This window comes from Oncorhynchus masou, chromosome 30 (assembly GCF_036934945.1).
Source record: "Oncorhynchus masou masou isolate Uvic2021 chromosome 30, UVic_Omas_1.1, whole genome shotgun sequence".
In the NCBI taxonomy this organism is placed as follows: Eukaryota; Metazoa; Chordata; class Actinopteri; order Salmoniformes; family Salmonidae; genus Oncorhynchus; species Oncorhynchus masou.
In genome coordinates this window covers 11,407,692-11,426,370 of record NC_088241.1, presented here as the reverse complement: position 1 = coordinate 11,426,370, position 18,679 = coordinate 11,407,692, and the positions used below count along the sequence as shown (strand labels likewise).

The 18,679-nt window shown below is 42.8% G+C and overlaps 1 protein-coding gene across 2 annotated transcripts in view; it reads left to right on the top strand.

Moving 5' to 3' along the window:
* Positions 1 to 10,171: 10,171 nt before the first annotated feature.
* LOC135522058 (glutamate receptor ionotropic, kainate 2-like) overlaps positions 10,172 to 18,679 on the top strand; it is a 276,893-nt gene continuing 268,385 nt past the window's right edge. For both annotated transcript variants that reach the window (XM_064947973.1, XM_064947974.1), the window contains exons 1-2: positions 10,172 to 10,248; positions 13,789 to 14,170. In XM_064947973.1, the coding sequence (XP_064804045.1) occupies positions 14,053 to 14,170 (118 nt within the window). In that variant the 5' untranslated portion in view covers positions 10,172 to 10,248; positions 13,789 to 14,052. The remainder of the gene's footprint in view (positions 10,249 to 13,788; positions 14,171 to 18,679) is intronic.

Sequence of the window (18,679 nt, the reverse complement as noted above, 5' to 3'; positions counted from 1 at the left end):
TGTGTGTGTGTGTGTGTGTGTGTGTGTGTGTGTGTGTGTGTGTGTGTGTGTGTGTGTGTGTGTGTGTGTGTGTGTGTGTGTGTGTGTGTGTGTGTGTGTGTGTGTGTGTGTGTTGTACAGTGACTGTCAGAGAGAGAAAGAGAGGAGGGGGAGAGACAGTAATATAGAGAGGCTGAAAACAGCACTAATTTGCTAATTTATCAAGAAACGCATCACCAAATGTTATGTATTGGGCTTGTGCTAATAGGAGTTGTATTTTACCCAGGTGACCAGTGAGATGAGTCACATCTATTGATCAGAACTCCCAATAATCGGTCAGTGGAAAGCCACTGACTGTGACATATTAAGCTAATTATTTTGCCAATTATAGTGTAGTTGGATATGGTTATTCAGTGCATGTGTTTCATATAAACATTTTGTTTAGAATTTATGAAGAATCGATAAAAACCAAACCAGACTTGCCAATTCTGCCAATTCTTCTACAAAGTTGTGTTCTTTTCCATGTATCAGTAACAGCAGGTGACCAGGTGTTTCCATGGAAATAAAGAGAAGGTATTGTCAGTGGTGTGAAAAGATTCGGTGGACATCAGCTTATTGTGTTTTATACACTGCAGACAAAACTGGTTGAAATTACTTCATTACAACCAGGTTATAACCAGTTCTGGTTGGCTGTAGTTGATTGTGATTATGTCATTTCACTTTGCCCTCTGGGTAAGTTTTCAACCTTCATTTTCATTTGGACAATGGAGAGCCACCAGGTTATACACTGAGACTCAGTAGATGAGCTCGCCAACATCGTTTTTGTCTTTAGTCATTGAGATGGCTTATATCTGAAGCATCTGATGATGTTATCACAGGTACGGACACATATCTGTGTCATTATCCAACATAAAAGGAAGAAACCTCTCTGAATCACTATTGGCAGTGAGCTGTGCAATCTAGCAACAATAACATGCAGTGCTAAAAGCAATCATTCTCAGATGATGAGGAATGGAAAATGGTATTTATGAAATTGCTTATGACCCTTTGCTGTTTGTATTGAATGGCATTAATATGAAGGGTAAAGTATCAGGCCTATCGATTACAGCTATGCCATGGGTAGGCAGGAATTGGGTGGGTATAGCATGGCATGAGGGCACTTGGCTGGCAGAAGCTGAAAACGGAAAAATATGTTGAAATGGCCCAGTGTTGTCCGTGTCAGGTTCAAGCCTCTTCTCTCTATCAGGAGAGAGAAAGAGTCAGATGGAGTCAGAGATTAACAGTGCATACAGTATATCAACTATTGTAAGGAAGGGAAAAAGAGAAGACGTGTGCGTTACAGTGGTCATCTCCCTCCTTGGTCGTTGGATTGGCATGATGTCCCACCCTGTTTACAGTGCATTCAGAAAGTATTCAGACCCCTTGACTTTTTCCACATTGTGTTACATTACAGCGTTATTCTAAAATTGATTACATAATTCCCCCCCCCCTCATTAATCTACAAACAATACCCAAAAATGACAAAGCAAAAACAGGGTTTTAGACATTTTTTACAAATGTATTTAAAAAAAAACTGAAATATCACAGACCATTTACTCAGTACTTTGTTGAAGCACATTTGGCAGAGATTACAGCCTTGAGTCTTCTGGTGTATGACACTACAAGCTTGGCACACCTGATTTGGGGAGTTTCTTTCTTTCTTCTCTGCAGATCCTCTCAAGCTCTGTCAGGTTGGATGGGGAGCATCACTGCACAGCTATTTTCAGGTCTTTTCAGAGATGTTCGATCGATCGGGTTCAAGTCTGGGCTGTGGCTGGGCCACTCAAAGGCATTCAGAGACTTTCCCCCGAAGCCAATCCTGCGTTGTCTTGGCTGTGTGCTTAGGGTCATTGTCCTGTTGGAAGGTGAACCTTCACCCCAGTCTGAGGTCTTGAGTGCTCTGGAGCAGGTTTACATCAAGGATCTCTCTGTACTTTGCTCAGTTCATATTTCCCTCCATCCTGACTAGTCTCTCAGTCCCTGACGCTGAAAAACATCCCCACAGCATGATGCTGCCACCACCATGCTTCACTGTAGAGATGGTGCCAGATGTCCTCCAGATGTTACACTTGGCATTCAAGCCAAAGAGTTAAATCTTTCATCAAACCAGAGAATCTTATTTCTCATTGTTGGAAAGTCTTTTGGTGCCTTTCTGCAAACTCCAATCGGCTGTCATGTACATTTTACTGAGGAGTGGCTTCCGTCTAGCCAATACCATAAAGGCCTGATTGGTGGAGTGCTGCAGAGATGGTTGTCCTTCTGGAAGGTTCTCCCATCTCCATAGAGGAACTCTAGAGCTCTGTCAGAGTGACCATCAGGTTCTTGGTCAACTCCCTGACCAAGGCCCTTCTCCCCCGATTGGCTGGGCAGCCAGCTCTAGGAAGAGACTTGGTGGTTCCAAACTTCTTAAGAATGATGGAGGACACTGTGTTCTTCGGGACCTTCAATGCTGCAGAAATGTATTAGTACCCTTCCCCAGATCTGTGCCTCGACACAATCCTGTCTCGGAGTTCTACAAACAATTCCTTCGACCTCGTGCCTTGGTTATTGCTCTGACATGCACTGTAAACTGTGGAACCTTATATAGACAGGCATGTGCCTTTCCAAATAATGTCCAATCAATTGAATTTGCCACAGGTGGACTCTAATCAAGTTGTAGAAACACCTCAAGAATGATCAATGGAAACAGGATGCACCTGAGCACAATTTCGAGTCTCATGGTAAAGGGTCTGAATACTTATGTAAATAAGGTGTTTCTGTTTTTTATTTTTACTGAATTAGCAAAAATTTGTAAAAACCTGTTTTGACTATGTCATTATGGAGTGTCGTGTGTAGATTGATGAGGAAAAAATAAGGCTGTAATGTAACAAAATGTAGAAAAGGTCAAGCGGTCTGAATACTTTCCAAATGCACTGTAGATGTCTCTTTAGTCCCACTGCTTTGTTATTCTAATGACAAAGATGACAGGTTATTTTCATGTTCTATTTCATGTGTGGTATCATTAAAGAACTTTTTTATTTGATCTTATCTCCTCCCTATTCCTCCATATTCTGCCCTTTATCTGTTGCACAGGTTGTGAGTCAGGACAGGATTGTATGCAGTTCATATTGAGTTCTCTGTATGCACGCTTTGAAAGATGTTTATCAAATCAAATCAAATTGTATTGGTCACATACACATGGTTAGCAGATGTTATTGTGAGTGTAGCAAAATGCTTATGCTTCTAGATCCAACAGTGCAGCAGTATCTAACAGGTAATATCTAACAATTCCACAACAAAACCTATTATCTAACAAATTCCACAACAACACCTAATACACACACTCTTGTAATGGAATGGGATAAGAATATACACTACCAGTTTAAGAACACCAACTCAAATAAGGAGGTTTCTTTATTTTACTATTCTCTACATTGTAGAATAATAGTGAATACATTAATACTGTGAAATAACACATATGGAATCATGTAGTAACCAAAATTGTTTTAAAAAATCCAAATAGATTTTAGATTTTAGAATCTTCAAATAGCCACCCTTTGCCTTGATAATAGCTTTGCACACACCTGGCATTCTCTCAACCAGCTGCACCTGGAATGCTTTTCCAACAGTCTTGAAGGAGTTCCCACATATACTGAGCACTTGTTGGCTGCTTTTCCCTCTTTCTGTGGTCAGGGGATTGTGGAGGCCAGGTCATCTGATGCAGCACTCCATCACTCTCCTTCATGATAAAACAACCCTTGCCCTTATGAGGGCACAAGGCGAGACCCAAATGCAGACATAGGAGGCAGATGGTTGAGCTCCGTTATTTATTATGACAAAAGGGGTAAGCAAAAAGCAGGTCAGGTGCAGGCGAGAGTTCATAAACCAGGTCAGAGTCCAATCTGCAAACTTGATGATTACCAGGCGATAGGCAGGCTCAAGGTCAGGGGTAGGCAGAGTGGTCAGGCAGGCGGGCTCAGAGTCAGGACAGGCAAGGGTCAAAACCAGGAGGGCGAGAAAAGAGAGACTGGGAAAGCAGGAGCTGAGAAACAAAAACGCTGGTTGACTTGACAAACAAGATGAACTGGCACAGAGAGACAGGAAACACAGGGATAAATACAAATAAGCGGCACCTGGTGGTGGTGGAGACAAGCACAAGGACAGCTGAAGCAGATCAGGGTGTGACACTTACACAGCCTAGAGGTGTGTTGGGTCATTGTTCTGTTGAAAAACAAATGAAAGTCTAACTAAGCCCAAACAGATGTGATGGCGTATTGCTGCAGAATGCAGTGGTAACAATGCTGGTTAAGTGTGTCTTGAATTCTAAATAAATCACAGACAGTGTCACCAGCAAAGCACCCCCACACCATAACACCACCTCCTCCATAATTTACCGTGGTAAATACACATGCAGATATCATCCGTTCACCCACACAGCGTCTCACAAAGACACTGCGGTTGGAACCAAAAGTCTCCAATTTGGACTCCACACCAAAGGACACATTTCGAATGTCTAATGTGCATTGCTCGGGTTTCTTGGCCCAAGCAAGTCTCTTCTTATTATTGGTGTCCTTTAGTGGTGGTTTCTTTGCAGCAATTCGACCATGAAGGCCTGATTCACACGGTCTCCTCTGAACAGTTGATGTTGAGATGTGTCTGTTACTTGAACTCTGTGAAGCATTTTGTTTGGGCTGCAATTTCTGAGGCTGGTAATTCTAATGAACTTATCCTCTGCAGCAGAGGTAACTCTGGGTCTTCCATTCCTGTGGCGGTCCTCATTAGAGCCAGTTTCATCATAGCACTTGATGGTTTTTGTGACTGCACATGAAGAAACTTTCAAAGTTCTTTAAATGGTCTGTATTGACTGACCTTCATGTCTTAAAGTAATGATGGACTGTCGTTTATCTTTACCTATTTGAGCTGTCCATAATATGGACTTCATCTTTACCAAATAGGGCCATCTTCTATATACCCCCTACCTTGTCACAACACAACTGATTGGATCAAACACATTAAGAAGGAAAGACATTCCACAAATGTACTTTTAACAAGGCACAACTGTTAATTGAAATGCAGGTGACTACATCACGAAGTTGGTTGAGAGAATGCCAAGATTGTGCAAAGCTGTCCTCAAGACAAAGGTGGCTATTTGAAGAATCTCAAATATAAAATGTATTTTGATTTGTTTAACACTTTTTTGGTTGCTACATGATTCCATATGTGTTATTTCATAGTTTTGATGTCTTCACTATTATTCTACAATGTAGAAAATAGTACAAATAAAGAAAAACCCTTGAATGAGTATGTGTTCTAAAACTGTTGAACGGTGGTGTAAAAATATAAAATATATGGATGAGCAGTGACAGAGCAGCTAAGATGCAATAGATAGTATAGAATAGATAGTGTAGGATACAGTTTACTGTGTATACATATGAGATAATTAATTTGAGATAGGTAAACATTCATAAAGTGGCATTACTAAAGTGACATTATTAAAGTGACTAGTGTTCCATTTATTAAAGTGACCAATGATATCAAGTCTGTAGGTAGGCCTCTCTGTGCTAGTAATGACTGTGTAACAATCTGATGGCCTTGAGATAGAAGCTGTTTTTCAATCCCTTTGTCCCAGCTTTGATGCACCTGTACTGACCTCGCTTTCTGGATGGAAGCGTGGTGAACAGGCAGTGGCTTGGGTGGTTATTGTCCTTGATGATCGTTTTTGCCTTACTGTGACATCGGGTGTTGTAGGTGTCCTGGAGGGTATGTAGTTTGCCCCCGGTGATGCATTGTGCAGATCGCACCACCCTCTGGAGAGCCCTGCGGTTGTGGGCAGTGCTGTTGCCGTACCAGGCATTGATACAGCCCAATAGGATGCTCTCGATTGTGCACATGTAAAAGTTAGTGAGGGTTTTCGTGACAAGCCACATTTTTTCAGACTCCTGAGGTTAAAGAGGCGCTGTTGCGCCTTCTTCACCACACTGTCTGTGTGCGTGGACCATTTCAGTTTGTTGGTGATGTGTACAACAAGGAACTTAAAACTTTTCACCTTCTCCACTGCTGTCCCATCGATGTGGATAGGGGGGATGCTCCCTTTCCAGTTTCCTGAAGTCCACGATCATCTCTTTTGTTTTGCTGACATTGAGTGAGAGGTTATTTTCCTAACACTACACCCTGAGGGCCCTCACCTCCTCCCTGTAGAATGTCTCGTCACAAACTTGATGATTGAGTTGGAGGTGTGCATGGCCACGCAGTCGTGGGTGAACAGGGAGTACAGGAAGGGGCTGAGAACACACCCTTGTGTGGCCCTAGTGTTGTGGATCAGCGGAGTAGAGATGTTGTTTCCTACCTTCACCACCTGGGGGGCGGCCCGTAAGGAAGTTTAGGACCCTGAACAGGGTTCTGACCCAGTTGCACACTTCATGATGACAGAAGTGAGTGCTACAGGGCGTTAGTCATTTAGTTCAGTTACCTTGGCTTTCTTGGGAACAGGAACAATAGTGGCCTACTTGAAGCATGTGGGGACAGCAGGCTTGGATAGGGATTGATTGAATATTTCCGTCAACACACCAGCCAGCTGGTCTGTGCATGCTCTGAGGACGCGGCTAGGGATGCTGCCTAGGTGGGCAGCATTGCGAGGGTTAACACGTTTAAATGTTTTTCTCACGTCGGCCACCGAAAAGGAGAGCCCACAGTCTTTGGTAGCGGGCCGTGTCGGTGGTTCTGTATTGTCCTCAAAGCGCACAAAGAAGTTGTTTAATTTGTCTGAAAGCAAGACGTCGATGTCCGCGACGGGGCTGGTTTTCTTTTTGTATTCCGTGATTGTCTGTAGACCCTGCCACATTTGAGCAGTTGAATTGCGACTCCACTTTGTCTCTATACTGACACTTTGCTTGTTTCATTGCCTTACGTAGGGAATAACTACACTGTTTGTATTCAGCCATATTCTCAGTTGCCTTGCCATGATTAAATGCGGTGGTACATGCTTTCAGTTTTGCGCAAATGCTGCCATCAATCCACAGTTTCTGGTTAGGGAAGGTTTTAATAGTCACACTGGGTACAACATCTCCAATAGACTTCCTTATAAACTTGCTCACCGAGTCAGCGTATACGTCAATGCTGTTCTCTGAGGCTACCCGGAACATATCTCAGTCCACGTGATCGAATCAATCTGGGAGCGTGGAATCCGATTGATCAGACCAGCGTTGGATAGACCTAAGCATGGGTGCTTCTTGTTTCTTGTTTTAGTTTCTGCCTATAGTAGGGGAGCAACAAGATGGATTGGTCAGATTTTCCAGAAGGAGGACGGGGGAGGGCCTTGTATGCATCGCGGAAGTTAGAGTAGCAATGGTCGAGCATGTTTTGCCCGCTCGTTTGCATAAAGTCCTGTGAAGTTCCTTGATGGCTGTCTTGGTATCTGTTTGCGGGGGAATATACACAGCTGTGATGATAACCAAGGAAAGTTTTCTTGTGAGATAATACGGTCGGCATTTGATTGTGAGGAATTCTAGGTCAGGTGAACAAAAGGACTTAAGTTCCTGTATGTTGTTGTGATTACACCATGAGACGTTAATCATGAAACATTCACACCCACCCTTCTTCTTACCGGAGAGGTTTATTCCTGTCAGCGCGATGCACTGAAAATCCTGTTTGCTGTACTGACTCCAACAGCATGTCCCAAGCTAGCCATGTTTCCGTGAGACAGAGTATGTTACAATCCCGGATATCTCTTTTGAAAGCAACTCTTGCCCTGACTTCTTTGGCTTTGGGACTGGACATTAGCGAGTAATATACTCGGAAACGGTGGGTGGTGTGCGTACATCCGAAGCCTCACTAGAAGCCTGCCTTGGCATCCTCTCCTCCGGCGGCGTTGTTTTGGGTCGGCCTCTGGAATCAGTTTGAATGCCCTAGGAGGTGCAGACAAAGGATCCGCTTTGGGAAAGTTGTATTTCTGGTCGTAATGCTGGTTATGCTGGTAAATTGACGTCTCTCTGATATCCAATACTTCTTCCCAGCTGTATGTAATAACACGTCAAGGTTTTCTGGGCTAACAACGTAAAAAAATATTACGTAAAAAACAAAATACTGCACAGTTTCCTAAGGATTAGAAGCAAAGCTGCCATCTGTATCGGCGCCATCTGTATGTGTTTTTGGTGACATGGGAGTTGCACTTCATGTGTGCTAATCGGTTTTTGTGGATAGGTAGTTGTGTGTAGTGTTGTGTGTATTTTGCTGATTGTGTGTTATGTTGTTTGTTATTTCCTCAGGCAGATTAGATGAATAATGAATTTTCTCTCGACATGGAAGACAGGCCGTAATTAAGGAGAGAGGAGTGAGGCAAAGAGCCACTGGTCACTGTACAAACACACACACACACACACACACACACACACACACACACACACACACATACACACAAACAGCAGTACATGGTACACACATGACACACACACACAGTGGTGGCAAAAGTATCCAATTGTCATACTTGAGTAAAAGTCAAGATATCTTAATAGAAAATGACACAAGTAGGCCATTATTGTAAATAAGAATTTGTTTTTAACTGGCGTGCCTATTTACATAAAGGTAAAAAAACATATATTATAATAATAATTAAATGAATACTTTTGGGAGTAAGGGATTTATTTTTCTCGTTTCTTTAGGAACATAGTGAGGTAAAAGGAAAAATCGTCAAAAATATAAATAAAGTACAGACACCACAAAAAAACTACTTAATTAGTACTTAAATTAAGTACTTTACACCACTACACACACACATACACACACACACCCGGAGGGTTAGGGCCTCTGCAGCTCCTCATGGGTGAGAGTGGTGGGGTTTGTTACCAGATCACAGGGCTGTCATTGACTATTTATTTTAGTCCCCACAATTCAACTTTTATGCTGCGCGCTGGGGAGTGGAGAATCAAAGATTCCTTTCATTTCGGCAGCACTCAGTGGCCTCAGATCACGTTTTTCCCATCCCGCCGCAGCTCTCGCCCTGTGCGCCCCTGCGCAGTGTCAGCGTTGGTGCAGGGATGCGCTCCGTCGCCGCGGTAAATTGTACGCTTTGTACTTCACTGACAGAGGGAGAAATAGCAGTCATTTCCGTCTGATAGCCCGGGGGTTGTTGCAACCCTCATTTACTCTCTCTCTCGGATCTACCAGAATATGAGACTGAGGCACTGTTTACACAGCAAGCATAAACCGCGTCATATAGTTGATGCATGCAGGCAATGAGCTAGATTCCATCCCAACTTCTTGAACTTTTACTGACCTAAATGTCCAGATATTAAACACGTATTATTACAGTTTTTGAAATATTGCACAAGATAATTATCGTTTCATCCACATAGTTTTCTGCCACTCCCATCTGTCACACCCATTATACTTGTCCTACATGGCACTCCCATTACACTTGTCCTACATGGCACTCCCATTACACTTGTCCTACATCGCACTTCCATTACACTTGTCCTACATGGCACTGCCATTACACTTGTCCTACATGGCACTCCCATTACACTTGTCCTACATGGCACTCCCATTATTCCTGTCCTACATGGCACTCCCATGACACTTGTCCTACATGGCACTCCCATGACACTTGTCCTACATGGCACTCCCATTACACCTGTGCTACATGGCACTCCCATTACACCTGTGCTACATGGCACTCCCATTACACTTGTCCTACATGGCACTCCCATTACACTTGTCCTACATGGCACTCCCAATACACTTGTCCTACATGGCACTCCCATGACACTTGTCCTTCATGGCACTCCCATTACACTTGTCCTACATGGCACTCCCATTACACTTGTCCTACATGGCACTCCCATTACACTTGTCCTACATGGCACTCCCAGAGACTTAACATTTTGATATGCACCATCTTCGTATTGTTTTTCCATTTGATCAATTAAAGCTCAAATAAATCCTCACACACCATTTTGCATAGAATTTGAATTCAGTGGTATGGATGAAATAATTCATTCATTGATTCCCCTGTTCCCCATGCTACAGGTCTCATCTCACCTCGACTTGGAGATCCACCGGGCGCTGGGTCGGGTCCATCCATCGGTCGGTGTGCAGGTCCCCTGTTGCTTTAAGCAGTGTGTTTTTTCGACCAACAGGAGGCGTGTCTTCCCCACGGCCGGAGCGGAGCGCAGCAAGACGCGAGTCTGAAGGAACCGATCTGACTCGTCTCTATCGGAACAAATCAACTACTTTCTCAGCTCATTCTATTCGAAGGTAAGCATCGCATCCTTTTTATATTTTTATGTTTGTCTTTCCGTTATTTGTGCAATTTAACATATTGTACTCCCCTCTGCTTGGGCGTGTAAGGTTCGAATGCCTAGTATGTAGGATTTTACAGGTGAGACAGAAGTGAGAGAATTAAGCTATCCACCTCGTCTCTTTTATCGAATAAATTACACAACACGTGACGATTATACATCACACTAAGCCTCCCGATCTACACAGGTTAATTTACAATAGCCTACTTGAAGTTGAATGCTGTATTTATATTTTGGGAATGCGGCGCGTCGTGTCAATGTGTGCTCTGCGCACCTCTGCCAGTAGAAACAATGCAAATGTCTTAAAAGGTTACGACTTGTTAGTTAATAGGACAAAACCCTGTAGATACTTGTATGTCTTCCTTCGACTCCTATTTAAAATGCGTGTCCCCTCTCGAGTCCCTCCTCTCGTTGCTGATGCATACAATGTCGTTTGGTTGAAAAGACATTAATGGGGTCATTAAATGTATACTGTACAAATCGTGGCTGACAGTGGCGTTGAAGTTATCCGCTTTATGAATGATCCATAGATAATGTGTAATCAGGCTGGGTGGAAAGGAACCGACTGGCTGCGCATGTAAATTCCACAGCTGATGAGCACATAACCCGCGCGCACCACAGCCTTAAATCAAGTTCATGATCAGATGGTAGATGGTTAATTGCACAGTGCCATAAAACAGCATCGATGATGCCCAAAGTGCTATTTGGAAAGCTCGTACAAAGTAACCAGTAAAGGCTGGTCGTTAAACTGGGATATGTATAAGAATCTCTGCTGAAATAGTTTGCGTTTACAAATGGCATCTGTGCCAACTGATTCGCTCATTGCGCGCCACTGGCTTTATGTGTATAACGTTTTAAAGCATTTGACTTAGCCTACAAAAGTTAAAATATGACATTGACAATGTTTTCATTTAGTAATGGCCGAAGAAAAAAAGACAAAACATTTCAGTGTAATTGTATTTATCTTCATGGATCCCATGCGTAATTTCCTCATACTCGGTCAGCTGAATGGTATTCCAAAACTAGATGGAAAAATATATATATTGGAACGGGTTAGTTTAAATAGAAACGAGGCGTATATTGTTTCTTTATAAACAAGTAAACAGTTAAAAGTCACTGCGTTTATCCTCAAAAATACCTCGGAAGCATTTATCCATATCCGTCACCCCATTTAATGTACATTTTATGACACCTAGGCACTATAGGTTAATTACATTTGAATCACCACAAATCCCTGTCGACCGTTGTCTTTTCACTGGGTCATCTCGGCACATTTGTATTATTTATTATTGAGGGAGAGTGAAAATACACTTTCTTACCCATATTTGGACATGGAACGGCACTCGGAGTTTAAGTCAACATTTAAATACATAGCTATATGTGCAAGTTACACAAGGAATTAAACGAGACATCATATGGCTTTACATAAGAGAATGAATCCGATCACACCAGTCTTTGGAAAAACAGATAATGGGTCGGTTTGTCTAACGGAGAAAGAATGGAGTTATTAAGTAGGCGTTTGTCTTACTTTCAGTCAAGCTGATTGAGTCAATTTGCATGACTTGAAAATATTAATGACGCCATTGGAGGCTACACCATCGAAAATCCACCCGGGTTCTCGTGCAGCAGTCTCAAACACGGACTGCAATAAAGGTGCTTCACAGCTTCTTGTATATTTCTCGGGCGGCTTGAAACGCAGACGCAAGCAGCTCTCCTGTTCGGAAATACTTGTCGAATGCTCTCGGGAGCTGTTAATTAAATGACGACAGAGGCTATATGCAACTTTGAATTTGAAACAAAAAAAGACAAAGAAAGACAAAGAAACATTAATTTTATCCTCAACCAAACACTGGTTGGGCTATATGTAAAGTTAGGTCTAATTCGAGTAGTGTTCGAAGGTTACCGCGACTCTGTCCATAGTGCTGAAATCCACGCTGCACAATCCTACAGATATGGCCAGTGAAGGTGAATACAACTACACCTGGCGTGGGTTTAGTGAAAAGGAACACAAATATATTGCATCTACTGAATAGACCTAATGACACAAATAATATGCTAATGATTAATCTATCTATATAATTAATACATATACATGAATGAAACAGTACTATGCTTTTAGAGATAAACATGACATCCATGTCTTTAATAACTGTTGCCTGTACTTTTGGACTGTGTGTAGAATAGGCTAGTCCTGTCCGTTACCAACGTGATGTCGTACCCTTTATGGTCCTGGGGTTTAGATTGTATGACAAATACAATGTTAAAGTGGTTTTAGGTGTTATCTATATCTTAAAGACTCTGCTTAACGGCTTAACGACTCAAGACAATATAATTGTCATCTGTAATCATATTCATAGACTTAGGCCTATGAAACAGAACACAGATTATTGAAATTTGAAGTTAATTGATGACAGAAAATCATGGCATTCTAATTGTAGAACTTCACAAGTAATTGAACAACAAGCCTACTTTGATATTGGCTGTATAACGTTTTAATTACATGAGCTGAGAATAAATCTATTTCACAACTTCGAATATACATTTTTAAATGAAAGTTCTACAATGCTATAATCTTCAGCCCATGTTATTGACAATTGTCTAACAGTACACTCCTAGAAAAAAGGTTCTGGATAGAACCAAAAAGGGTTCTATGCTTGCATCATATATGGCACCCCCAAAGGTTCTATATAGAAGCGAAATTAGTTCCATATAGAACCCTATATTGAACCAATTATGGTTCAGTGAAGAAGAACCCCTGGGGTTCTGATAATAGAACCCTATAAAAGGGTTCTAAATATAATCTTTAGGGGTGCCATATATAAAGCAAGAAATATTATAATAGTTTTTGGTTCTATTCTGAACCTTTTTTCTAAGAGTGTATAATGCCAAAACTAGCAGAACTAGAAAATCGAAAAGCAAGTCTTTCTCAGTGACAGCATAGCTCTGTGAAAAAAATGATTAGCTCAGCAATAGGCTATTCATCAAAATTGGACTTGTGACAGTTTTGGTTCACAAACCTCTCACACGACTCCAAGGCTGAGCAATTCCGATCTAGAGAGGCAATCTTTTTAACACCAAAGATTGATTTTAAAACCGCTCGGGCATGGCACCAGTCCACTGGCAGCAGCCACGGCCATTGAATGAACCGAGCAAAACCGTGAATAACATAGCGAGAGTACCGGGTGCCAGCATGAGACACCCGGGGAAAGATGGCCATTTCAATGTCAGATATGGATCGGAAGCGATGTGTGTTCGGCAGCACCTGCGAAATATACCCAGTCTCTCTCGCGCTCACACTAATCTTGGCTCGACGTCAGATGCTGTGCGGCAGTGCAGCAGAATGCTAGCTTCAGACAGCTGAGACTGCCTGGAAGGTTTAGGCTCGCTAGCCTGCTGCAATTCTGCCAGCGCGCCAGCGTTCGTCTCTAGAGACGGGATTTTGACTGGGCAACTCAAAACCCTCTTCTCCCTCTTTTCATGTCCATCTCTCTTTCAGACCGCCCGTGAATGGATTTCTCCCGGATTTGCCCAGACTAACATGGATGCCCCACCGTTAGCTGAGTGGGAAGGTTGTTTCTTGGCGCAGTGAGCTGGACACGCAGCGCTTGCTAATGGATCTGGGGAAACGAATGATACCTTCTCCCTGACTGACCATGCCGTGATCTTGCGCGTGGGCCGTCACCCTGCTTAACGTCAAAAGAAACATTTCGGGGGAATCTACCGATCCAGGGAATAAATACTGTGGCATCACACAGACACCATGAAGATTACCTCCCCGCTCATAAGTAAAGCGAGATTCAGGTGCACCGTCAGGCTTCTACTGCTGCTATTACTATGTGTGGGATATTCTCGCGGGATGCCACACGTTTTAAGATTTGGTAAGATTGTTATTTTCTTTCTCTGTTAAACATTCTTACTGTCTTGATGTAGTAGCCTAGCTATTCCCTAACTCTGTAACTGTTGCCTTTTCATGGCTGGGCGCCATAGTTGTCTTGTATACTTCCAAGTGGACGTGTTGCGGTGACCCCACGGGTCCTCTTGTCCCAGACTTTTTAGAGTGAGCTCGTGCGCCCCGGAGCCACATCCCCTCAATGACTGCTACCCCTTTGCACGGTGTTGTTTATCACAGCAGTCTAGGGACATTGCTTTGTCTATTTTGTCCTCGAAACCTTTATGCATGACATCATTTCCATGCAGAATAATCCGACAGCAGACTAGTACAACTGCAGTCCATATATAAACATATATAGCCTACACTTATCCTCGCATAGCTGGATTTGATCATCATTTGTGGACCTTGTTTCAAATTTGCGATGGAGGAAAAACAACATTTCCAAATAGCAGTGTCCGATTATGTCTTCATATCAAAGTGCCGGGATGTTGGTGAATAATTTATGTTGGAGAATAAATTATTGGTGGAACTTGTTGCCATGGTGCTGATATTTCTAAGTTTGCATAATAAACCTAGTGTGTGTGTGTGTGTGAGAGAGAGAGAGAGAGAGAGAGAGAGCGAGCGAGAGAGAGAATGAGAATGAGAGAGAGCATGCAGTCAAAAATCTTGCAACAGTTGGCAACAATGTGGGGCCCTTGTTGATCATTACCTCACATTAATGTTAGTTACATAGATATTTGGATCATATAGGCCTATTCATGGCCGACATCAACATGTGTGTGTGTGTGTGTGTGTGTGTGTGACCCATTCTTGTTATAGACACAATCAAAATAAGGATGAATCCTGATTGACGAAATGCGCGCGAAACTCAGGTTTAGCGCCAAACCCCCCATCCATTGAAATTTATATTTACACGTCCATTTCTTGAAGTATGATTTAGCCGATTATGAACAGAAAGAACCCTAACCAACCAAGCCATGTAGTTGAATATGAGTGCAGTGCTGTCAATGCCTACGCAACCATTGAACACAGCGAGCAATGATGGTGACAGCCAGCAGCGTGACGCAAAGGATACATGATTGTGTTTGATCTTGCCTTTCATTGTACGCTGTGAGTCCTGCCACGTTACTATTAGCAACCATTTAAATAAATGCATTGTTCTAACTGAGCACATCTCTTCCAATGTCGACTCCAAGGCAAGACTCTGTATAGGCCTATAGAAAAACATAGGGTAGGCTATCAGTGTATAGTATTGCACATGTATATAGGCTACCTTGTGCACTTGCGTAGCCCTGAATGCCTTCACTGTTCTAAAGAACGCACGTGTAAAAGGGTAGGAAATGTGATCAGCAGTTTTCATGGGACACTGTAACTGTACATACAGTGTCTTGCAAAAGTATTTACCCCTTCTTGGAAATTTTCCTATTTTGTTGCATTACAACCTGTAATTTTTTTTTTTTTATTTAAAATTGTACCCCTTTTTCTCCCCAATTTCGTGGTATCCAATTGTTTTAGTAGCTACTATCTTGTCTCATAGCTACAACTCCCATACAGGCTCGGGAGAGATGAAGGTTGAAAGTCATGCCTCCTCCGATACACAACCCACCCAAGCCGCACTGCTTCTTAACACAGCGCGCATCCAACCCGGAAGCCAGCCGCACCAATGTGTCGGAGGAAACACCGTGCACCTGGCAACCTTGGTTAGCACGCACTGCGCCTGGCCCGCCACAGGAGTCGCTGGTGCGCGACGAGACAAGGATATCCCTACCTGCCAAGCCCCCCCTAACCCAGATGACGCTAGGCCGGTTGCGACTTGTTTCAAGAATGTAAAAACAAAAAAAAGGAAAAGTGGTGCTTGCATATGTATTCACCCCTTTTGCTATAAAGCACCCAAATAAGATCTGATGGAACCAATTACCTTCAGAAGTCACGTAATTAGATAAATAAAGTCCACCTGTGTGCAATCTAAGCATCACATGATCTGTCACATGATCTCAGTATATATATATATACACACCTGTTCTGAAAGGCCCGAGAGTCTGCAACACCACTAAGCACGGGGCACCACCAAGTAAGCGGCATCATGAAGACCAATGAGCTCTCCAAACATTTCAGGGACAAAGTTGTGGAGAAGTACAGATCAGGCTTGGGTTATAAAAAAATATACAAAACTTTGAACATCCCATGGAGCACCATTACATCCATTATTTAAAAAATGGAAAGAATATGGCATCACAACAAACCTGCCAAGAGAGGGCCGCCCACCAAAACACACAGTGTCAGTGCCTGGGAAACTGGTCAGAATTGAAGGAATGATGGATGGTGCTAAATACAGGGAAATTCTTGAGGGAAACCTGTTTCAGTCTTCAAGAGATTTGAGACAGGGACGGAGGTTCACCTTCCAGTAGAACAATGACCCTAAGCATACTGCTAAAGCAACACTTTGGTGGTTTAAGGGGAAACATTTAAATGTCTTGGAATGGCCTTGTCAAAGCCAAGACCTCAATCCAATTGAGAATCTGTGGTATGACTTAAAGATTGCTGTACACCAGCGGAACCCATCCAACTTGAAGGAGCTGGAGCAGTTTTGCCTTGAAGAATAGGCAAAAATCCCAGTGGCTAGATGTGCCAAGCTTATAGAAACACACCCCAAGAGACTTGCAGCTGTAATTGCTGCAAAAGGTGTCTCTGCAAAGTATAGACTTTGGGGGGGGGGTGAATAGTTATGCATGCTCAAGTTTTCATTTTTTTGGGTCTTATTTCTTGTTTGTTTCACCCCCCAAAATATTTTGCATCTTCAAAGTGGTAGGCATGTTGTGTAAATCAAATGATACGAACCCCCCCCAAAAAGTATATTTTTATTCCAGGTTGTAAATCAACAAAATAGGAAAAATGCTAAGGGGGTGAATACTTTCGCAAGCCACCATATACAATTATCTGTACCCGCTCACTGCTTCACAGTCGTTCATGTGATTTCTGTCATTTACTTTATCCCGCTAAGGAATTATACATCACACTCTATTCACCCGTCCACTGTAACTGTAGCCTGTCAGTTTTTCAGAAACACACACACACACACACACACACACACACACACACACACACACACACACACACACACACACACACACACACACACACACACACACACACACACACACACACACACACACACACACACACACACACACACACACACACACACACACGCACGTGCTCACCGGAGGCCCTGATTGAAATGCACACAGCATCCGCACAAGCTGCCACTATGGCAACAAGCTGGGCCTCTGCTGCTACCACGCGTCAATTTGACAGCGCTGTCTCACTAACAGTAGAACAGGGAGAGTTGTCGGGAAGCATTAAGTCTTCCATATCGTCTGTGCTTCAACCACACTCTCCCCTCCTCCCCCCTGGTAATCCATCTCTGTGTGTGCCCCCGGATAATCTTTCTGCCCGAATATACGCTTTCTATACACTTACACTTGTGTTCACAAAGTTATAATCTTCAAACTACCCCTTATATGCCTCGCTAGGACGGCCACACCGGCTATACATTGCAGGCCCAGAGGGAAAGTTTCAGCACCACTGACAGGGGAAAGCGCCTCCTCACGCCGGTGTATGAACACTGCTTTATTCTACTAGAGCAGAAACACACGATTAGTGGAAAGATTGTTAAAGGAGCAGCTTTCTTTTGGCTGCTTCTTGTGAAAGGTCTCCCTGCTCTGTTAAAAGACGGCGTTATCCTGCTTTACACGTTGTTAGTGTTATAGGACAGAGTTATCCTTTTTGAGGACACAATGCAGTATACAGCTAACATCAGCGGAGGCTGCTGAGGGGAGGACGGCTCATAATAATGGCTGGAATGGAGTAAATGGAATGGAAAGACATGTAAGACCATTTGGAAGAATAGTAACATTCAATGTTTATGTTAATAATACTAATTATGTGCTTCTATTATACTGTAATATATATACAGGACCAGTCAAAAGTTTGGACACACCTTCTCATTCAAGGGTTTTTCTTTATTTTTACTATTTTCTACATTGTAGAATAATAGTTAAGACATCAACACTATGAAATAACACATATGGAATCATGTAGTAACCCAAAAAGTGTTAAACAAATCAAACTAGATTTTAGATTTTAGATTCTTCAAAGTAGCCACCCTTTGCTTTGATGACAGCTTTGCACACTCTTGGCACTCAACCAGCTTCATGAGGAATGCTTTTCCAACAGCCTTGAAGGAGTTTCCTCATATGCTGGGCACTTGTTGGCTGCTTTTCCTTTACTCTGCGGTGCAACTCATCCCAAACCATCTCCATTGTGTTGAGGTTGCGTGATTGTGAAGGCCAGGTCATCTGAAACAGCACTCCATCACTCTCCTTCTTGGTCAAATAGCCATTGCACAGCCTGGAGGTGTGTTGTGGGTTATTGTCCTGTTGAAAAACAAATGATAGTCCCATTAAGTGCAAACCAGATGAGATGGCATATCGCT